Below are 21,484 nucleotides of genomic sequence, written 5' to 3'. Positions count from 1 at the left end.
GTCCGCGGACGAAAGTTGTTGAGCGGGGGGGGGGGGGGGGGGGGTGTTGCGAACGAAAGTTGTTGAGCGGGGGGGGGGGCGAACGTAACACTCGTCTGAAAATAAATTCTCCGGTTTAAAATATAGTCTCCCGTTACATTTTTTTTGGCATTTGGGTCCGTATCCAGTTAATCAGGAATGTGATTGGGTCCGGACAGGGCGGCGTTCGGGTCCGGATCCGGACCGCGGTCCGCCATTTGGTGATACCTGATCTACGGTGCACACATGTGATGAGCTTTGAGGGCAAATGTATGTTCATTTGCTCCTTACCCCATGGTCATCTATACTGCTTAAAGAAAATCAAGTGATTCTCATGTAATGCAAATAATTTATACTTGGGTGGCGAGTAATCTCTGCATATATAGTTTAATGTGATCTTCCAGTGTCTGTATTGGTTAGTTTCAGGATAGTACTTCAATGCCTACCCCATGTCAAAAGAAAAAGAAACATGCTCACAGTGCAGCATTGAATCTAGAGTATTCATGTTCACAGACCTCCCTACCAAGCCTTTGAAATACTCTCACGACTCTCGCCTACATCACCATTCACAGTCTGAATTGGATCTCGTATATTGAGCAATAAGCATGGTCATATTTTCATCTTTAGTTCAAAATAACCCAAAATCATATTCTAAAACCTGAATTCTCAGGTAGCCTTATAAAAATGTCAGTTGCGGTCCCTCTGCAAAACTGTGACGTGTAAACTAGCTGATACAGTGTGTGTGTAATTTTGAGAAAGAATGAAGGAAGAAACAGCAGTGAGGCAGGGAGAGTGTGGAGCGCTCCACAGATCTGGAGGTGGATGAGGAGGCTGAGTGGGATGAAGAGGAGTCCAGCAAAGGAGGAAACGAGATGAAGAGGAAGAGGCCAGTCTGACACGGGCCATGGTGGAAGTCATAACCGTACAAGACGTTTGGAACGGATGGACAGGCCAGCCGTAGCATTTTTGTTTTATGCTTTGAAACCCAAGGTGCAAGTTGGATGCTCTGTGTATTCTGCAAAAGGTTGGCAGAGACCAGACTTCCTAGCCCATTAGTTTGTGAAACTAAAAACTGCCCCGTGAATTAGCCAGAACAGACCCCGTACAATATCTACAGTGATTTTATTTTATTAACAAATGGTGGTCAGAGGTGAGAATTCAATCAGACAAATTATTTTAAAAAAAGATTTATTGTGGAGACCTGCACAAATTAAAAAATAATCCATTTGGTTTAGCAGTGAAAATTAGGTGCATATTTTGACAAAATGGGTGTTGATTATTCACAATGGCTTGAATCTTCATCACTCCTGCAGAGTGACCATCTTCAACATCCTCAGAGCCATCTGCCCCTGGTCAGAAGGGATCTACCATAAATGAAGAGATGGTCAATGCCACAGCAGAAAGCTGTAATACATTTTTCTCTACTGAGCACACATTGAAATCAATGGAAACATGTGAAGTTACTGTATAATCCTGACAGTTTCACTGTTCATTAGCTTGGTGTGCCTCCATTTAAAACTATTAAAATAATTATTGAATTCAGTCAGTCAGGAGGGCTGGATTACCATGTGGCCAGCCTTGAGGATCCAGTAAAAGGCGAAGTTCTTGTAGGTCTTATAAAAGGCTCCAGTTTGACTAGTTGCTACAGGGTCTTGCAGTGCAGTCCACTTCATCTTGTTGAACGATGCGAGTCCGTCCCATTTCAGTTTCTTGACCCACATCTCCTGACCTGGGAACATGCATCTTCTCACCAGACTGGCAGAAACCCGTCTTCCCTAACGCTGTTACTAGAAGCCATGGCTTCATTATAACCTGTTCAAGCAGCCCCCTTGTGTGGATTGTTCATGAGGTTACACACAAGACTACAATAACCCACAAAAGGCGTCATTTACACATGGTGCTGCATTGCTACATTTGTCATGTTTGGATGTTGAACTTTACCCATGGTGTCCACGATCAGGTCCAGCTGCCCGTTGTACACGGTCACATTGACTCCTGCGGCCAGAAGCTCATCTACTATGTCCACCACAGGCTTCATGAAGTCTCCAGCCATGCTGGAAAACACGTCCTCAGCCTGGCCTGTGACATGCACGTTAATACAGAACACACACTGAAAAAGCTGGACATCTGGCGTTTAAATTGGGGGCGATCTAAATGTGTGTGTACACGTCATCCATAATAGCCAAAGAATTTATGCAAGTTATGCATTCTGAGCATTTTATGGTCTTAAATTGTGAAACAAATACAACAACTTGTTTACCAAATATCCATCTATAGTTGTTTCTGTCCTGTCTATAGTCAAACTTGTAAACTAATAAAAACACAAAAGGTGCACTTGACAGGTATGGAAACCAGAGCCAGTGTTCATTACCTCCCCAAGTAACATTCTTTGGAATGACTCCGAGCTTCTCCCTGATTGGCCCGTTCATCAGTTCCGCCAGCGACTGCCGATGCAGGGGACGAACGTGTCGTCGCTTTAAGACGGCTGTGATGGACAATTTTGAAAACACATTTCCCCTCAGAGCAAGTGCAGAAAACCTCACTGAAAAAAAAGAATATGTATTGATGTGTAAGCTTCCGTGGCTTACAAAGACAGCTCTCATCTCCTGCACTGGATTTCCTCATGTTGTTGAGGTCTTGGGTGAGGATGTTGTAGAAATTCACTCCATTCGTGTTCTGTAATAGTATTAATAACATGGGAGAAATCTACACGCAATGCAATAAACACTCCAAACAATGAAAATCTCATGAATCGTTTTCCCTCGTTTGTCGAATGGTGCGTGACCACACCCATCCTGACCTGCTCCACCACGTTCTCCGTGTTCGCCCACCACTGGGTGGCCTCCTCATACTTCCCCTCCGCCACCATCTGCTGCACGGTCTTTGCTGCCTTCATCACCTCCTTCAGACCGTAGTCATCCAGCAGGGACTGGACGCCACACACACACACACACACACACACACACGGTTAGGATGTTTAAATTGTGAATGTTGATTAATAACTGTTCACAATTCAAGGTTTCAAAATATAACTTTTGGGCAGCAAGTAGGGTCATTTAGTAAACCTCAGTCGTAGTAAAAGATCGCCATCTAGTGCAAGTTCTGTGCATATTCCGGTGATTCACAAGGTCATGGTGTACTACTCACAGTACTGTAGAGATAAGGTCCCCAGGTCAGCACAGAATCTGTAGGAGCACAAATAAGGGGGGGGGGGGGGGGGGTTGCCACTGTAACCAGTTCATCATAAACAGAGGCTGTACCATTGTGTTTCTTTAGAAGATGCTAGTTGTAGAACTACTCATCTCCCAGTGCTGTTTGGTCAGTCAAATTAACCATTTTTTTTCTTGTGCATTCACTTTCAACACACCTAAAGGAGAGATCCAGGAATCCCCCAGTGCAACTCCAGCAAAGTTACACTTGATGGAACCTTTCTGAATAGCCTAAGAAGTGACCATCCCAGACAGAAATAATCAATCACAAACGGCAACGAAAGCCAAAATTATCAGCCCAACACATGACATAATATTCCATATCCTGGAATATTCAATCAACGCATCTACCTTGATGAGCTCCAATGAAATAGCAGCAGCCATCTTCCCTCCATAAGACTCCGAAAATATGTGGAAAGGAATTTTCTGCATGGAAGGGAGACCCTGTTGACACGTAACTTCTACTAAAGTGTGATCAGGTGATGGATGCTATGTGTAGCTGCTGGTGGAAATGCCTTGGTTATTTCTGTATTAATCATTCTTTCGTATTTATATCATCACGCTGCGCAGTGTTGACCAGAGGAGGATGGGTTCCCCTTTTTGAGTCCTGGTTCCTCTTCAAGTTCCTCTCAGTCTCAGCAAGGTCACTTCTGGCTTAGGGCTTGGACATGGACAATTGTAAAGCTGCTTTGAGAGAACGGCTGTTGTAAATAAATAAAATTTGATTGAACAAACATACCTGAAACTCTGGCTTTTGTGAGAAGAAATTTTGGAGGAGGACCATCATGTCTGCTGCCACCATGGAAACGTCTGTGGTGAGGGCGTCCATGGAGTCAGTGTAGCTGTAGCCAGTGCCCACCGGGTTGTCCACAAACAGAACATTCGCTGCATTAACCTACAGCCACACACACACAGCTACTAAAGTCACTAAAACCTTCAGTATCACCAGATTATGGCTTGATGGAAAACATTCATGCATTTTACCCAGGAGGTTTCCCTCGGCTTAAGGTCAGTGTCAAGAGGTCCGATTTCTTCAAAGTTTCCAAAACCACAGCTGGACCCTCCAGGACCTCCCTGTTCCAACAAAACTACTCCTTTAGATGCGATTACATTTACTCAAAGAACACAATACTTTACTAAGTACTCCATTACTGGTCAAAGGTGATGGCTACAAGCACAGTCAGCTGCTGAATCATCATAATGACCTACACACCTGAAGCCACATGACCAGAGGCAAATTTTCGGAACTGGAGCCGTTTGCAGTGTACAGCCACCAGAACATGTGCGCCCCCTGGCGGACGTCCACGTAACCCCACGACTCTTTGGCTTGGACTGGATACGAACAGCCTGGTACGAAAGGGGAGTGCGCTTAGACTGGCACAGACCTTACAAAATACAGGTTAGCCTAGTGAACAACTCGAACTTGACTAAAGTTACGTAATGTGAGTAAATGATACTGTCGTAAATGAACCGTCTGTCGTAAATGAACCGTCGTAACTTTTACTTTCAAAACCTTGAACGCAAATGTAACGTTCGTCTCAAGTTTCGGACGAGTTCAGTCTTTCGCTTTCTGTATTCTCCACAGAAGCACAAACCCACTGGATGATCCTATTTTAAAACTGTTTTTAAGACTGTACCCAAAAAGGGCAAAGCTGTTACCTCAAACGGTAGAAATATTGTTCAGATGCACCTACAAATTCCTAAGAGAGAGTCAAACAAAGGAGACCAACCATTTCTCATACCTATATCAAAGCTCACGACAAACAGCACGGCAACAACCCAGCAGCAGGTCCACGCCATCGCTGTCTCTTCGGAGAAAAGCCCAATCAGTCCTAACGAGCTGGCACCCTGAGTGATTTGCTAAATGCGCGAACCGAGCCGAAGAGACACCATCATATGACTCCTTCATCAGCTGACATGTGTGCGATCGAGGGCGCGTTTCCTGCTAAAAAGAGCCGCGCAGTTCCCTTCCTCGCCGCTAGAGGGCGGCGCGGTCATAAGAAGGAGCGGCGGGGTTTCTCGGTTACGGCGCCGTCTCTCTATACCAGAGACCGTATGTTCTCTTCCTCGCCGCTAGAGGGCGGTGCGGTGATAAGAAGGAGCGGCGGGGTTACGGCGCCGTCTCTCTATACCAGAGACCGTATGTTCTCTTCCGCGCCGCTAGAGGGCGGTGCGGTGATAAGAAGGAGCGGCGGGGTTACGGCGCCGTCGCTCTATACACAGAAATGGCCGCCACTTGTCTAAACGCGGTTCGGGTTAAACTGTATTTTGACTATTCTCCGCCGTCGTTGCCAGACTGCCGCATGAGCTGGCTGCTGGTCGATTTGAACAAGTGCCGCTACGCTGCAGACCTCGCCGGCCTGATTAGGGAAAAATTTGACTACAGCCGCAAAACTGTTTTAGACTTGTTCATTGAAGATTGTTACGTTCCTCCATCGGAGAGCATTTACGTGATCCGGGACAATGACAGCATAAGGTAACCACAGGTGCATGACGTCTGCTCTGGTTGATTTTTTTTATTTAATTCCATATATTGCATTCCGTGTGGGTATGTTTTTAGTTATGGCAAAATATTTGGCAGACACTTTCTTTGCTTATTGACAGGGTGAAGGTTTCTAGTGTTTGCTGGGAGAATGCAGGGGCGTGGGAACACAACAGCACTGCAGGCAAGAAGAGATGTCGAGATGAAGAACAGGAGGAGGATGCATCTCCAGCACCAACAAAGAAGAAACACGTAGAAAACCAAGTAAATGGGTTCGCTGATAAAGGCAAGAAAAGAGGGGGAAAGGAAAAAAAGAAGAGGAAGAAGAAGAAGGAGGAGGAGAAGGTAGAGAAGCATCCCGAGGCTGAATGTGTGCGTGCCGGCGTGGCTGCCCCCAAGACCCCGCCTGACAAATGCAGTAACGTCGCTACCAACAGGGAACCAGCTGCCTCGGCTGGGAAACGTATCGACACCGCCGACTCCTCAGACAGCAGCGAGGATGCTCTGCGGAAGCCTCCTCCACCCAAACTCAAAGCCACGACCAAGAAGGCGGTGGCAGTAACCAGTGTGCCTACTGCAGAGACGGGAAACTTCAGCTCATCGTCCGACTTGTCGTCGTCTGAGGCTGCACCCGCTGCAGGCAAAGCCAGCTTCCCTGTGAATCCATCTCGTGCCGGACCAAAACCCCTCATCACTAATACGCCTAAAGCGCTGCCCATGGTGCACAGGCAGCCTTCGTCAGATTCGTCGTCATCGTCATCATCGCCAATGCCTCTCAACAGGGCACAGGCTCCGGCTAAGACACCCCCTGTTGTGGCTTCATCATCCCAAAAGGAACAGGGTGACCCGTCTGCTCTGTCCACCCCTGTAGGGAAACAGCCCCAAAGGAAACCTGAGAGCTCTGACTCCTACAGCAGCAGCGAGACGGAGCTGGTGATCAGGAGGCCCAACCCGCAGGCCATGGGACTGACCCCTGCCGGAGTCACCCACCGCGGGGGTGTGGCGGCGGGCAGGGGCCGAGGGGACCCGCGGGGCGTGGAGAGGGGCAGAGGTCGGGGCGGAGGTCGGGGCGGCTATGGGAAGGCCAGGGGCACTCCCTGGAAACAAGGCTTTCATTATAACTATGAGAGCAGGGAGCTGAAGAACCAGGAGGATTCTCAGACCAACAAAAGCCTGGTTCTGCAGGTACGTATGTGAAGCAATGAGTAATACAGACCAAATCCTGCAGGATAAGATTCAGAAGGAACATTACAGGCCTGTGAGCTAGAACTAGGCAAGATAAGCACCATACACCCCCCAACATGCCTCATTGGTCCAGGTTCTTATGTATCTATTTATATATCCATTTACATTTTTCCTTCCTTATTTGTTTTGTCTCTTGTGTATGCTGTAGAACCCTGTGGAGACCACGCATGTGCCCAAACAAGACTACAGCCTCCTGCCCCTATTGGCAGCCCCTCCAGCGGTGGGCCAGAAGATCGCCTTTAAGGTATCCCTGCAGGAGAAAAGTCTTGGGCCTTTGGTCCCATTGGGGACCAACCTTTGTTTAGTTTGTATGTAGAGGAAAACCGGTCTTCAACCATCACAAAGATCCTTCATTCATCTGCCCATGTCTTTAAATAAGGCTTCTTTTGTGTTTTGACAGCTCTTGGAGCTCACAGAGAGCTATACACCAGAGGTGTCTGGATATAAAGTAAGTTTTCTGGAAGCGTTTGATCATAAATTAGGTTTTCTAGAAAGGTGTGATTTATAAAATGGGTATTCCAGCTATGTAAAATTAAAAGTTCCTTATGATGTCCCTGTGAAGTGAAATTAAAGTAGATGCATAGTGGCTCTTATTGATTTGTAGTGGCACTGGTGTTCGATGGAAGTTGTATGTTGTTGCTCCTTACAGGAAGGGAAAATACTGGGTTTCAATCATGCCACGAACATGATTGAACTGCAACTTCTCACTCGAGCTCAAGGTAAACCCCGCGTTGTCATTAGTGTCACTAAATTGCAAGAGTGTGAACACTTTGCTGATTCTTGATCACTGTTTCGTCTGATCACTCTTCGTGCTTGTGTGATGCAGCCCGATCTGAGCCCGGCAAGTTTGATCTGGTGTATCAGAATCCAGATGGCTCAGAGCGAGTGGAGTATGCGATCACACAAGGCTCTCAGGTAAATCCAGCCTCCAGGAGGACCCAGTGAGATGCAGAAGGGGTCACTTTTGTTTAGACTTGGAGCTGAACCAGAGGTTTGCCAGAATGAGCAGGGAAAATGCTAACAGCATAAATGCAGACCTGTCATGAACAAGAGACTGAGTCATTGTAGTTGTAAAGCTTTGCTTGCGTATGAATGTGTGCGCGCGTGTGTGTGTGTGTGTGTGTACTCACGAGTGAGCTTGTGCGTGTGGGTGTGGACAGGATTGCACAGGACTGAGAAGGACAGTGGAGATAAAATGAGGAATTCTCGTGCAATGCATAAGGTCCTGTGCAGCATTTCAATGTGTTGAGTCTTTACACTGATGTTCCGAATATCAATCATTATGTGGCTAAGCCATCCAAAGCCTGAATAAGGAACGTCTGTGAAACGCCTGTGCGTGTACTGGGCCGTACTGTAACAGCCCTGTCTGTGATGTCTGTTCTGCAGGTGACCGAACGCTGGGACTCTTTGCTCGATCCTAGACTCATTATGGAGAACACGGGCTGAAGGAAGGAAGGTGGCGGCAAACCGGCCGCGAGCCCGAGGAATTTGTATTTTAATCCAGTTTTTCATTCTTAAGTGGCACTTTTGTTTTGTGATATGTTTATAAAAAATGCTGTGTATATTGGTTGAATAAATGTTATTTTATACACATTTATAGTAATGTGGTTGTTTGTGTGTGCGCGCGCGCGTAAAACCCACAACGTACTGTTTTGCAAACATTAGATGCAAATCATAACTGCCTACCTGAATTGCCTACCTACGTTCTAGGTTTTTAATCAAATCAAAGTTTATTTGTATAGCGCTTTTCACAACACATGTCACAAAGCGCTACAGGATTTACAAGGTTAAAACGTATCTGTTTTTTTTTTTGTTCTCCAACACCGACTAACCCTTAAACTTGTATTTTGAACAACGTATTTGATAGACATAAAGTGTAGACCCATTTCAAAAGAGGTGTGAGTGATTCATGGATGCACGTCACGCCCCCCCCCCCCCCCCCCCCCCCCCCCCCCCCCCCGGAGGCAGGTGGTGCGTCCCGTCCACAAGCGTGGCGGTGATGTCACGGCGGTGAGTGGGGGGGGTAACAACGTATCAGCCCGAGCCGAGCAGTCTATGGCGAGACGGAGGAGCGCGGAGATGATGGCGCCCGCGGCGGGCTGCAGCTAACCACGGCATCTTTTTTAACGCGTCTTTCACACAAACGCTTCACCGCGATGGACTGCAGCTTCTCCCCCGACCAGGAGCAGCTGGTGGTGTTTCTGAAGAAGCTGAGGGAGGTCTTCGACGTGTGCGACGAGGACGCTGATGGATACATTCGGGTCGAACACTTCGTGGACCTCGGTCTCCAGTTCGCTCAAGGAGATGAGGCGAGCAATCATGATTTATTAAGAACGGGAAATACGAATGATGGCCAAGGGTTTTAAAATGGAGATGATGGTTGTGGAGGTCTTGGTGTAGGTGGTATCTATCTGAGGTTTCGGTAATAAATACGCGTGTTCGGGCTCGTCGAACAGGTTGTCTTCACACTTTACGGATTCTTATTTGGGTTATTCATATTCGTTATCAGGCCTCTGATAGTCACTTTTTTTTCTTCACGACACCTCTTGTTTTCATCTGTTAAAGTATACAAACATGAATTTTGCTATATCTAACTATAGTCAAACATTAATTTTAAAAGCAGGATATTTTCATGTTTGTATGCATGTTTTGTTTTGTTGGTAAACTGTTAACCTTGAAAAAAATAGAAGCCTACCAACACAGCCGAAATGAAAACTAATCATTTCAAACGTATTAATTAATATAAATAATTAACTCAAACCACCTACAAGCCGTAAACAAACCACCAACACACCAGTCATACCTTTCTTAGCAATATTTGAACCTTTAGCCAGTGTTCAGTGTTACATTTGATTCTGTGAAGATTACTCGTCTAATTAAACAATTATTGAATTGTGGCTGAAAATACTTTAAAATTCGTTATTAAGGTTGTTACTGCAAATGTGGTATTGCAAGAAATAAACAAGCATACATTTTGAGAAATGTTTAGCCTACCTGTTTCATTGTGCATGAAAAATTAACTGGAACACGCAGAACATGAATTTAGAGCTTTGCTATCTTGCTGGTATTTCAACCTTCTAAAGTATGAAGAGGAAGGTGCCATTTTGGTTATAAATGTGTTTTTTTTCTTCCTAGTCCAACTGTCTAGGTTTGGAGACTGGTGTGATTAGGGATCAAAATGTTGGTTGGAACTGTTGAGCAAATTCTTGGCAAAGAGTTTTTCCCGTAGCAGTTCATATCACTAATATAGCTGGCATAGTGAAGCATGTTTTGTTTTTATAGCACCTTTTCCTTTTTTGCTGAAAAAGAAACAAGGCGCACAAGGCGATGCATTACAGGTAAAAGTATAAAATAATTACAAGATAATTATTTTTAAAAATATAAGGAATTAAACAGATAAGAACATTTATAATATGATGCAATCAAGCAAAAGTAATAAGAAATTGGATGAAAAGATTAAAATTGCATAGGTGAAAAAGTGCAGTTGAATTAATTGATGAGAAGCTAATCATGAACTTTTCTGAATATAATCCAAAATCAATTCAAATGCAATATCAAGACAATGTCTTCTGTGTTTAAAGTGATGAAACGGGTCACATGTGGAATCATTTCCAGAGACAAACTGTGATATTTTAAAATGCATTGGGGACGCATGGGGATATTGTGCACTTATTAATTCCCATAGATTAATTCTTGTGATGGGGCTATAATTGTGCTGCAGCATTACTGTAATGTTGTGCTCTCTTTAATCTGCATTCCGAATTAAACATTAGATTTTTTTTTTTTTTTTTTTTTGCATCTACATTTGCAGTAAAACATAAACGTATATCAGATAATATTACTTCGCAGAGCACAGTCTGTTGAATTTGCACAGTCTGTCCCATTTTATAGCAGTCTGCAGAACTCTGTTCAATGGGGAGGTTTTCTCCAGTACCCATGAGTAATGGGCCATTATATTGTGCATGGCTCAAACATTGATTTGATTCGATTTTTAATGTGAGTTCAGATGCGTTTGTGTGTTCTGACATATTTGTTCTTTGTGCAAGAAGCTATACTCGCACGTCATGAACGTAACTCAGCATCTCGATAGCAGAGTTCATCTTTGACGCATTTGCATGAGTGTTGTCGGTGTCGGAGTTTACCTGTTTTATAGCTATTGCTAGCATTTATGATGGGGTTGCAGTAAACTACCTGCAGGAAGAGGAAGTCGTCCAGTGAGCCTGACTGACATTTATAAAGAACAGACCTTTTCCAAAGCTGTCCAGATAAAATGTCTTTTGTGTAACGTGTTGGTGTGTTTCCCTGGTGTGCCGGTGGCCCTGCTGGGCTGAACAGGTGGCATTAAGTCCATGAGCAACGCCACCAGCAACACGAGGGGGAATAATCGAAACAAGCACGGCCTCGTTAACTCTGCGTTCGTCGTTTGTGAAGGCGTCCATTATCCAACTCTACCTGGTGCTCCCTGGTTGACCTTTCTCCGACAGGCACCGTCGGCGTGCTAAGTGATTATGAGCTCCCCCAGTGAGCCCTAGCCTGTGATGGCCCAGGTCATTAAGCTTGTTTCATGGCTCCTGCTACTGTGGATGCCTGACGGTGTTATGTCACAGGGGAGCCTGGGAAAAGGGACATGGCTGTTTCAGGACTGAAAAGATTTGAACAAAATCTGGTTTTGAAGAAACTGGATTAATTGCATGGCTATATTGTGTATAGGGAAAATAGCCTGTGCCTTCTATTCAGGTGTATTGAAGGTGTGTTTACCTGATTCCAGTTCATGTTGTAGAAACACACTTTATTATAATGAAATGTGTCAAACATCTGTTCTATGTTGAGGTGCTGTGAAGGACAGCAGAGATACACAGGAGAGGAGTTGAACCAATGAGATGTCAGAGTGGTGCTGACACTTAATATAATTACTCGCATTTTGGATCAAAACAATGCATTCATTCACCCTGAGCGCACAGGAAAACATCACTGATGCAGAACTAACGAAATACATCATCATTGCCTGGTGGTGTGTTCTCTATTCACATGTAATGAATTGTTAATGAAAGTGCCTGGTTATATAGGTTAGCTTAATTGCGGTCAGAATCCCAGGCCTATTTTCGCTGTTTCTGTGGATTTTGAGCTAAGCTGCTACAATGGCTGTTTCAGTGAGACTCGCACTCGTATCTACTGTCAGTGCTCAGGACAGGGAAATACCAAAACCGATGTGTGGATTATACAAGCAGTAAAGCCTTTACAGAAGCATGAAAGCTCTGTGATAGGTGCTGGTGGCTGGGGGTTAGTTGTGTGTAAATGGGGTCATGAGCAGTTGGATGGCTGCAGGCATCAGCTCTCCAACTCGGCCCTGGTGCTGACTGAGATGCTGTTTTGTGTGACCAAGCAAAGTGTTTAATTGGGTTTCTTTACGCATTTTAATTTGGTGTACTAATGAATTGCAGTGCATGCAGCTCCTGGACATTAGCACCGAGTCATGCTTGCTCCAGTGGAACTCCAGCTCGCGTTCTCTGTGCCTAGTGCAGATTGAGCAGCTAGCATGAGCTCATCTCATATGAGAGCGAAAGGCTTAACTTGTGCTACAAGGTCAGAGATGCATGTACAAACACCCCTGGTGTAAGTTATTACAAACTCTGCAGTCATTGTAAAAAAAAACCAGCAGAGGGGTGACTGCATGACCATGACTTTCACACAGCTGCGATGTAATCACCATTAAGAGAGTTTTTAGCAGTGATTCTATCTTTAATACCATTACGAAATCCAGCATACAGGAAGGTGAGGGAGAGCAAACTGACATTACGAGTGTTGGAGAGGAGGAGGAGGTGAAGAAAAGGAATGACGGCCAGGTGCAGCAGACAAGCTGGTCTGGAGACATGTTGATGATTCTCTGAGTGTATAATGGTGGTTTGGAGGGTTCAACCTGAACATCTTGGGTCAGGTTATGTGTGAATTTGGGATGACAAGATTTGGTATTTGGCAGGAAACGAAAAAAAAAACAAGACAATATTTAAGTCACGACTGCACATAGACACACAGACTCGTTCAGGAGTTTAAGGTCATTTAGAAAGCAGTGGAGGTGAGCGCAGGATAGGCTGGCAGTGTTGAGAAGAGCTGAGGTCTTGAAGAAAGTGAGGAGGGTGGCTGTCTTAAGTTCGTGAAGGCCTTATTTAGTAAGGAGGAATCTGGCTGAAGGTTACAGAGAAGGATTTAGAGGAGCACCTTGAGTGTGTGTGTTCTGATAAAGTTAAGGCTAAGGAGCTGAATATTCTTCTAGTGTGCGCTGTAGTGTGGCAAACGGATGTGAGCCCAGCAGAGGGGAAGACACGATGCATCATGTAAAGGCGAGTTCAGCATCGGGGCCAAGGGTGTTGTGGCTATAGCGCAGTTTTAGCTTTCTTAATTTGGAAGATAAGATTTCCTTGGGTGTGATCATACAGAGACTGGCTGCGTATTTAAAATTGTGCAAATTAAAAGATACATCAGTGAAGGGATTTCAGCCATTGCATGTTGCTTCTCATAGATCTGGATAATGCATATGGCTCTGTACCACACATCCTCTGGCGGGAGTCATTTGGGTTCTTCAACCTACCGCAGAGGATTACTAGGCTTATGAAGGCTTCATTTGAGGATATTCAGTTTTGTTTTAATGCAGGAGAGTTAATTACATCCTGGAAGCGATTGGAAATGGGTATAATGGCCAGCTGTACCACTTCACCATTAGCATTTATCATGGGGACGGAGCTGGTCATTAGAGCTTGTAAGTGGGTTGTAGATAGAGGCAGGCTACAGGATGATATCAGGGCATACATGCACGACGGTGCTCACAACAACTGTGCCATGTTCCCAGCAATGGTTGGAGAAGATCCGTGATGATCTTATGTGGGCTCAGATGAATGTTAGACCTGGGAAGTCTAAAAAGGGAAACCTGTGCAGGATTTTGTTTAAGGAAGGAGAATTTATACCTTCTATAATGGAGAAACCAGTTTCACATTTAGGTTGATTTATATAGTACAGCATTAAATCATAAACGGCACGTTTAGGGCTACAGGACGTAATGGTGAAGGCTGTTAACAGCACAGATAAGTCATTTAAACCAGATAAGTTGAAACTTGTGGTGGTTCTAGTTTGGCTTGCTGTCTTAAGCTAGATGACCACACAGGGAGGCATAATCGGGTACTTGGCTCACTTGTTTGTTTGATAATAGGCACATAAATGTTTTTTCATTATCCAGTAGTGATGCTAATAAAGCAATTGGACAGTGAGCGAAGGCTATAAATATAGCTGATATAGGTTTAAAAAAAAAAAAACCCTACAAGTCCCACTGTGCATTGCTTTAGGTAGCCTAGAGCTAGGTATTATGGGATATGTAGAAAGATGCGCCACATCCTTGCTTGTGGAATTTGGTTTTAGCCGCTGTAAGCAAAGGTAGTAGTTGAAGTAGATGAAAGGACTAGTTAGTGGCTGTGGATGCACAGAGCACAGGCTAGTGGAGAAAGTAAACGATAAAGATGGAGTGGCTAACGTGTTTGGTGACTCAGGTACGCGGAGGACAGGACAGGTGAGAGGATTTAGTTGTCATTGTCATGTCTAGAATGGTGATCCAGATGAGACTGGTGGCACTCAGCGTGTATTAACTTCACATGTGTTAGGGTGTTTCATTCTCGGTGGAGATATACCATTACTTCTATAATGAAGTAAATGCAGAAATGCAGCTGACTCCACCCACCAACACGTACAATATACTGTGTGTGGTGCCAGTGACCGTGTGGAGTCCAGTGCTCTGCTGGAACTGATGTCACAAACAAGCCTGTGTCACTGTGTGGCAGTCGGTACTGATGCCCCCTCCACACACACACACACACACACACACACTGTGTGTGTGAGTTGCATAGCAGGAAGCATTTCTGCATCATCTGTCTTTTCTGACTTCATACTCCTCCATCATCTGCCCTTCTCTTCTTTTGATTTTGTTCTTCTCACTATGTTTTAAAAATATTGGTCTCCTGTTCCCCTTCCACGACCTTCCACGACCTTCCACGACCTTCCACCAGTAATGTTCTTAAGCCCTAGTCCTTCATATTTGATCTCTCATACCATCTACATTTCTCCTATCTGTTCCTTCATCTCTCTCTCTTTCATCTCTCTCCTTTGTCTCCCTTTATTCCTCCCTCTTTCTCCCTCTCTCTCTCTCTTCCCCATTTTTCACTGATCCTGTTTGTTTGTGTGTGATAGCGGTGATTTGTATGCACTATTTGTGTATGTGTGTTCTGCAGTAGGCTATCATTGTTAAACATGTTCTGGCCCGTGCAGGTGCTTCTATAGGGACTTTGCCCCCATCTACAATGACACACCCCCCTGTACTAGTCCTGCCCCATCTACAATGACACACCCCCCTGCACTAGTCCTGCCCCATCTACAATGACACACCCCCCTGCACTAGTCCTGCCCCATCTACAATGACACACCCCCCTGCACTAGTCCTGCCCCATCTACAATGACACACCCCCCTGCACTAGTCCTGCCCCATCTACAATGACACACCCCCCTGCACTAGTCCTGCCCCATCTACAATGACACCCCCCCCCCCTGCACTAGTCCTGCCCCATCTACAATGACACCCCCCCCCCCCTGCACTAGTCCTGCCCCATCTACAATGACACACCCCCCTGCACTAGTCCTGCCCCATCTACAATGACACACCCCCCTGCACTAGTCCTGCCCCATCTACAATGACACACCCCCCTGCACTAGTCCTGCCCCATCTACAATGACACACCCCCCTGCACTAGTCCTGCCCCATCTACAATGACACACCCCCCTGCACTAGTCCTGCCCCATCTACAATGACACACCCCCCTGCACTAGTCCTGCCCCATCTACAATGCCACACCCCCCTGCACTAGTCCTGCCCCATCTACAATGACACACCCCCCTGCACTAGTCCTGCCCCATCTACAATGCCACACCCCCCTGCACTAGTCCTGCCCCATCTACAATGCCACTCCCCCCCACCCCCAAGTCCTCAGCTCTGAGATACGCTTGTCAATCCTACTGTCATTAAAGTTTGTTCTCTGCTTGCTCACGTATGTGAGAGACATTGCCATTGGAAAATGTCTGATGTTCCTGTAGCAGATATTTTGTAGCAGACAAACCAAACAAATAAACAATTGTAGCAATAGCGAACAGCTGCGATGTTCTTCTAGACGGCAGCGCTGCACATCAGCTGGTTTGGACGTGCAGTGGCTTATGTGCTTATGTAACACGGCTCACTGAAGAATGTGGGATGGCAGTGGGATGCTGGAGAGAAGCTGGCCCTTCACTGTCCTGCTGTCTTAACAGTCCTGCTCTGGGTTCTCACTGTGCTCAACCTCCGGGGGACACGCTTTATATAGCCTACAGCAGGGCAGCCATGGAGACGGGGCCTTCTTCTGTACCAGCACACACATGCAAGCACACACACACATTATTTAGTCACAATGACCTTTGTCCTGTACCACCACACTCACTCATGCACAGTTATTGGAGGCTTTTCTAGCACACACGCACACACACACACACACACACACACCTGCCTGAGCTCTGCAACCACTCTGAGGCTCTGTGTCGGTCTCTGGGCATGAGGAAGGGTGTGGTGAGGAAGGTGATGGTTTATGTAGCCTTCTCCTCCTTCTCCAACCATGAAAGGTCTGAAAGGCTTGCAGACAGTAATCATGGCTTTGACCTCAACATCCTAACATATCTGAGCCCGGAGCACCTTGGGACCTTTTACAGTCCAAGTGTCTTTGTGTCCATGGCAGTGCAATGAGTCACATTCAAGTTTTCAGGAAGCGAAGTTCAAGAGGTGAGAGAGTGTTAAAAACACTTTGAGTTTTTGGCCTCCTGTGGGTGAGTATATTTAGAACAGGCTGACATCTTGAAGGAGGTGTATGAGATGGAGAGATGGGAGGTGTGATGCCAAGCTCAGATTTGCCTTTGTGTGGGAAAAGGTACGATATCCTGATCTCTGCTGTATCGAGACATTTTCTTCCTGGCACAGATTTTATCTACACCTAAAAACAACAGCTTACAAAAAGTCGTTGAATATTGAGTCGTGGTCACCTGCCCTTCATGTTGTTTAAGACTGAAGTCATGGACGTTTTGGATTCGGTGTGAAGTTGTGCGTCAGTGATATATCAGCATTACTTTGTGCCACTGAGCCAGCTGTCAATTTGATGGCGATAGAGAGAGGAGAGAGATCTCTTAACTGTCCTCTTTATCATTCTGCCTGCATCCACTGAGGAACATATTTATACAGCATATTCCTAGTTTGATAGCTGTTCAACCCGTATTTATTTATTTGTCCTGTTATTTGCACCCTTGAGTGAGACCTATATGAATTGAAACTGGCTGTCTCGTATTGTAGTGCGTGGTGTTCGTACCACATGGTGGTGTGGTGGTACTTCTTACTGGTTAATGAGAGCTTGGGTGTTTGTTTCTGCATCTCTCACAGGTGAAGAAGTTTGCCAGGTACCTGGATCCCAATGCACATGGCCGCATCAACTTCAAAGACTTCTGCCATGGAGTGTTTGCCATCAAAGGTAAGAGTTATCTTTCCTGTAACACACTCCTACTCCTGTTACACCACATGTTTGTGAACATCAAGTGCAAAACTGTATAAATCGGTACAGAAAGTACAACCAGTTAAGGAAAAGTACATTGAGAAGGTTCCAGAAGTGGGTTCAGTTATTCTGCACTCACCAGGTTGCAGCACTCAGGGGTCTGCACCATCACCTAACACCACCGCCATGTCCAGTCTGCTTTGAGACCGTCACCACCTCCATAACCAGTCTGCTTTGAGACCGACACCACCTCCATAACCAGTCTGTTTTGAGACCGACACCACCGCCATGTCCAGTCTACTTTGAGACCGACACCACCGCCATATCCAGTCTGCTTTGAGACCGACACCACCTCCATAACCAGTCTGCTTTGAGACCGACACCACCTCCATAACCAGTCTGCTTTGAGACGGACACCACCGCCATAACCAGTCTGCTTTGAGACGGACACCACCGCCATAACCAGTCTGCTTTGAGACGGACACCACCTCCATAACCAGTCTGCTTTGAGACGGACACCACCTCCATAACCAGTCTGCTTTGAGACGGACACCACCTCCATAACCAGTCTGCTTTGAGACGGACACCACCTCCATAACCAGTCTGCTTTGAGACGGACACCACCTCCATAACCAGTCTGCTTTGAGACGGACACCACCTCCATAACCAGTCTGCTTTGAGACGGACACCACCTCCATAACCAGTCTGCTTTGAGACGGACACCACCTCCATAACCAGTCTGCTTTGAGACGGACACCACCTCCATAACCAGTCTGCTTTGAGACGGACACCACCTCCATAACCAGTCTGCTTTGAGACGGACACCACCTCCATAACCAGTCTGCTTTGAGACGGACACCACCTCCATAACCGGTCTGCTTTGAGACCGACACCACCTCCATAGCCGGTCTGCTTTGAGACCAACACCACCTCCATATCCAGTCTGCTTTGATACAGACACCACCTTCATTTAAGGGCCGCTTTTAAGACTAATGGCACCCAAGCAGAGCAAATTATGCTAGATTGCACCCTTATAAGACAGTCAGACAATCAGGTAATTGCAGCCCTGAAACATTAGAATGGTAATCAACCCAGTGGGGCAGTTATTTTGAGTTAAGTTAGAGTCCTCCATTGGCTTAGATGTGATTTATGGCACCAGTATAGAGCTTTATGCACATTTCAAGGAGCAATGGTGAACCTTTGGATTATGTAATCCACTGCTCACCACTGAAACAGCTTGTCCACAAAGAGCAGGCAACTTCTTAAGGTCTATGTGACAAAAAACTAATGGGCTGTTAGCATTTGCAGTTGAACTTCATGTTGAGATAATTTTCTACATCTGAAGATAACACTAGTACCTCAAGGCTTTATGTTAGTCAGTACGCACACATACCCACGCAATCTTAACATTTTTTTATTCCACAAACTAAAATATTTGAATCTTTTAATATTGAATTGTTCTTCTAGGATTTTCTGTATGTTTACACTATTTAAAAATAAGTACACTCTGTATGTATAGACATACTTCAGAAATGTACAGGTCTGTGGTTTCTGGCCACAGGAACAACATAGACTGACTATACTGCAAGAAAACACCTGTCGGTGAGGGGAAACTTTTGTGCATTCTACATGCAAAACTACACAAATACTGTAGGTTTACAGTTTGTCCAGTGCATACGTGGCAAAAATGTTTGATAACCAATGTTGTGATTTTGTTTGTTTCTGAGCACTCTGTCTCTCAGCGACCCATCCCGTCTCCCCCGGCGACCCATCTCGTGTCCCCCTTCGACTCTGGCTCCTCTCGTGGAGCTTCCCCTTGCCAAGGGAGGGTTTTTTGTTTGTTTTGCTATCATCATCTTTGCCATCGTTCATTAGGGACCTAGACCAGGATACAAATTCTATAGCAGAAGAGAATACTGATGTTGTGGGACATTGGAAAGGTACACTGATGCTATTGAACCCAAGGACACACTACATTCAGCCTCTCATTGTTTTATTGTGCTGGTTCTGGCAACGGATGTCTGAGCATGCTCAGTGCTGCTGCTGAGTTAAGACACCCCCGTCCTCTCTGTGGGAGGGGCCGCTGAGCGTGCCGTGTGCAGATGGCAGGCAGAGCCTGTCCGGGTCCTTGGCAGCCGTGGGGACTGGAGCGCTGGATGCGCACGCAGGGTGCCAGGCTGGGTCAGCGTGCCCACGCCAGCACACCGCGTATGGGGCTAAAGAGGATCATGGTGGCGGGCAGGCAGTGGAACAGGCACTCTGCCCAGAACGGGCCATGTGAACGGGCCCTGTGAATAGAGCCTATTCTGTAGTTCCCTACCTCAACATACTGACCTCTCTCTCGCTCTCTCTCTCTCTCTTTTTCTCTTTCTCTCTCACTTTCTCTCTCTCTTTGCATGCCAGTTCAGACCTCAGCTCTTTGTTAGTTTAGTTTATAAGGTAAGAGCTCTTTGGCTTTTCACTACATGGCCTTGACTTATTTTTTCCCTGTGGAGGGCGGGGCTGGTGAGGGCGGGGCTGGTGAGGGCGGGGCTGGTGAGGGCGGGGCTGTGTCTACAGGTGGCGCAGGGTGCATAATGAAAGAACACCTCTCAACCATTCAGTCAGCATGTGACTGGATGTAAGGGCTGTGTGTTGATTATAGAGTGTTGATGGTTTTGTGAAAGGCCCTGTATAAGTGCAACTTCATTCATTCACATATTCTTTCATATTCTTTTCATGTTTTGATCATCCATGAAGCTGTGATTTTTTTCACATGTGGGTTTAGAGTGTGTGGGTGGGTGTGTGCATGGATTTGTGTATGAAAGAGAAAAGACTAGAAGCATGCTACCCCATAGCACATCTACAGCAAATCTATTTGTTGGTTTATCTAATTTTTTCTGAAATATTAAAAGATTTGAGTGTTCATTTACAATTTTTTTCCTATTTGTGCTTCTATCTCCTCTCCTGGGTGTATGAGGGAGTAGCCATGCCTAATACTCTGTACAGGAAGAAAATATTCTCATGTGAAAAGGTTATTCCACAAGGCTGACGGTGTTCTTCACAACTTTACGTCATAACGATTTAATCCACCAATAACATTTAGATAGATTACATTTACAGCACCTGTCAGATCCTGAGTATTCAGACCGACTTGCAGGGAAACTGTGTAGATACTCATCAGTCTGTGTGAACCTCGGGAATCAAAGCTGGAGTCCTGAGCTCCAGATGTGATTACCTGTGTTTTTGTGCACTACATGTTTACGTTTACTGAACGTCTGTGGCTTCTTTTGCCTCCCTGCTGTCCAGGCTGTGAGGAGGTACTGCGGACTGTTCTGGGCACGCCCACTATCGACAGGCAGCCATACCAGACAGACGATGGCTATTACTACCAGGTAGGCGGGTGTAGGGGGACGTTCTGTCCGTTGGAACAGTAAGTCATCATTTTTTCCCTTGTCAATAAGATCACTGCTCCCTAGATGTGTGGAGGTGTGGGTGGATGAGTTGGGTGGTGGTGCGTGGATGTGTGTGGCCCTGTGGGACTGGGTGCAAGAAAAGAAGGTTCCCCTCGGCATGACCACACATGAGGTTTGGACTCACCTGTGCACCTGACGTATGTGCACCTGTGCATGTAGAGCACAGCTGGGTTGATTAGCTCATATTAGTTTGGCTGATTTTAACAGTCATTTCAGATCTGTGCTCAGTATTTGTTGTCAATATCTCTACAAAACAAGATTTCCCGCCTCCATTTTGTGAAGTTCTGCCCTCAGGATCAGTTTAGTGTTTTGATGTAGACTGCCGTACACAAATCCTGACCAGCTCAGCAGTGTAAATTGTGTTTTACTGTGTTGAAATCACAGGCAACCTTACACTGTCATGTGATACAGCAGAAACTGCTGTTAACAGTGTGTAGCACAGACTGCACATGAGCAGGAGATGTGTGTAGTGTTCTGTAA

General features: G+C 45.8%; 3 protein-coding genes across 5 annotated transcripts in view; 2 read left to right on the top strand and 1 right to left on the bottom strand.

The window, feature by feature from the left end:
- Window positions 1-1,189: 1,189 nt before the first annotated feature.
- On the bottom strand, window positions 1,190-5,166 carry scpep1 (serine carboxypeptidase 1). Of its 2 annotated transcripts, none has more exons than XM_076996766.1 (13): window positions 4,970-5,166; window positions 4,441-4,574; window positions 4,212-4,301; window positions 3,967-4,122; window positions 3,579-3,671; window positions 3,386-3,458; window positions 3,166-3,203; window positions 2,819-2,947; window positions 2,607-2,694; window positions 2,390-2,503; window positions 1,960-2,097; window positions 1,584-1,747; window positions 1,190-1,382 (listed from the first exon to the last, which is right to left on the bottom strand). In XM_076996766.1, exons 1-13 carry the CDS (start codon window positions 5,025-5,027, stop codon window positions 1,320-1,322), a joined length of 1,338 nt encoding a protein of 445 aa, XP_076852881.1. In that variant the 5' UTR covers window positions 5,028-5,166; the 3' UTR covers window positions 1,190-1,319. The 2 variants fall into 2 exon arrangements, with proteins under 2 accessions (XP_076852881.1, XP_076852882.1); XM_076996767.1 differs by having other exon boundaries at window positions 3,579-3,653; window positions 4,970-5,164.
- Window positions 5,167-5,349: 183 nt separating this feature from the next.
- coil (coilin p80) lies at window positions 5,350-8,547 on the top strand. 2 transcript variants are annotated; one of them, XM_076996764.1, is made up of 8 exons: window positions 5,350-5,703; window positions 5,832-6,894; window positions 7,103-7,198; window positions 7,355-7,402; window positions 7,604-7,673; window positions 7,781-7,869; window positions 8,115-8,176; window positions 8,341-8,547. In XM_076996764.1, exons 1-7 carry the CDS (start codon window positions 5,453-5,455, stop codon window positions 8,151-8,153), a joined length of 1,656 nt encoding a protein of 551 aa, XP_076852879.1. In that variant the 5' UTR covers window positions 5,350-5,452; the 3' UTR covers window positions 8,154-8,176; window positions 8,341-8,547. The 2 variants fall into 2 exon arrangements, with proteins under 2 accessions (XP_076852879.1, XP_076852880.1); XM_076996765.1 differs by lacking the exon at window positions 8,115-8,176 and having other exon boundaries at window positions 5,355-5,703.
- Window positions 8,548-8,964: 417 nt separating this feature from the next.
- rab11fip4a (RAB11 family interacting protein 4 (class II) a) overlaps window positions 8,965-21,484 on the top strand; it is a 41,884-nt gene continuing 29,364 nt past the window's right edge. The window contains exons 1-3 of the mRNA XM_076996762.1: window positions 8,965-9,263; window positions 17,441-17,528; window positions 20,838-20,923. Of these exons, the coding sequence (XP_076852877.1) occupies window positions 9,111-9,263; window positions 17,441-17,528; window positions 20,838-20,923 (327 nt within the window). The 5' untranslated portion in view covers window positions 8,965-9,110. The remainder of the gene's footprint in view (window positions 9,264-17,440; window positions 17,529-20,837; window positions 20,924-21,484) is intronic.

Source organism: Brachyhypopomus gauderio, chromosome 2 (assembly GCF_052324685.1).
Source record: "Brachyhypopomus gauderio isolate BG-103 chromosome 2, BGAUD_0.2, whole genome shotgun sequence".
Taxonomy (NCBI): Eukaryota; Metazoa; Chordata; class Actinopteri; order Gymnotiformes; family Hypopomidae; genus Brachyhypopomus; species Brachyhypopomus gauderio.
This window is presented reverse-complemented; position numbering and strand designations above follow the sequence as displayed.

Bases quoted from the DNA above. Each gene is read 5' to 3' on its own strand.
- scpep1 (XM_076996766.1), bottom strand. From the start codon at position 5,027: ATGGCGTGGACCTGCTGCTGGGTTGTTGCCGTGCTGTTTGTCGTGAGC. The intron at 4,575-4,969 runs GTATGAGAAATG...CTTTCGTACCAG, and splicing joins TGTCGTGAGCTTTGATATAG to GCTGTTCGTATCCAGTCCAA. The intron at 1,748-1,959 runs GTAAAGTTCAAC...GCATGTTCCCAG, and splicing joins CCTGATCGTGGACACCATGG to GTCAGGAGATGTGGGTCAAG.
- coil (XM_076996765.1), top strand. From the start codon at position 5,453: ATGGCCGCCACTTGTCTAAACGCGGTTCGGGTTAAACTGTATTTTGAC. The intron at 7,674-7,780 runs GTAAACCCCGCG...TGTGTGATGCAG, and splicing joins ACTTCTCACTCGAGCTCAAG to CCCGATCTGAGCCCGGCAAG. The intron at 7,870-8,340 runs GTAAATCCAGCC...TCTGTTCTGCAG, and splicing joins CGATCACACAAGGCTCTCAG to GTGACCGAACGCTGGGACTC.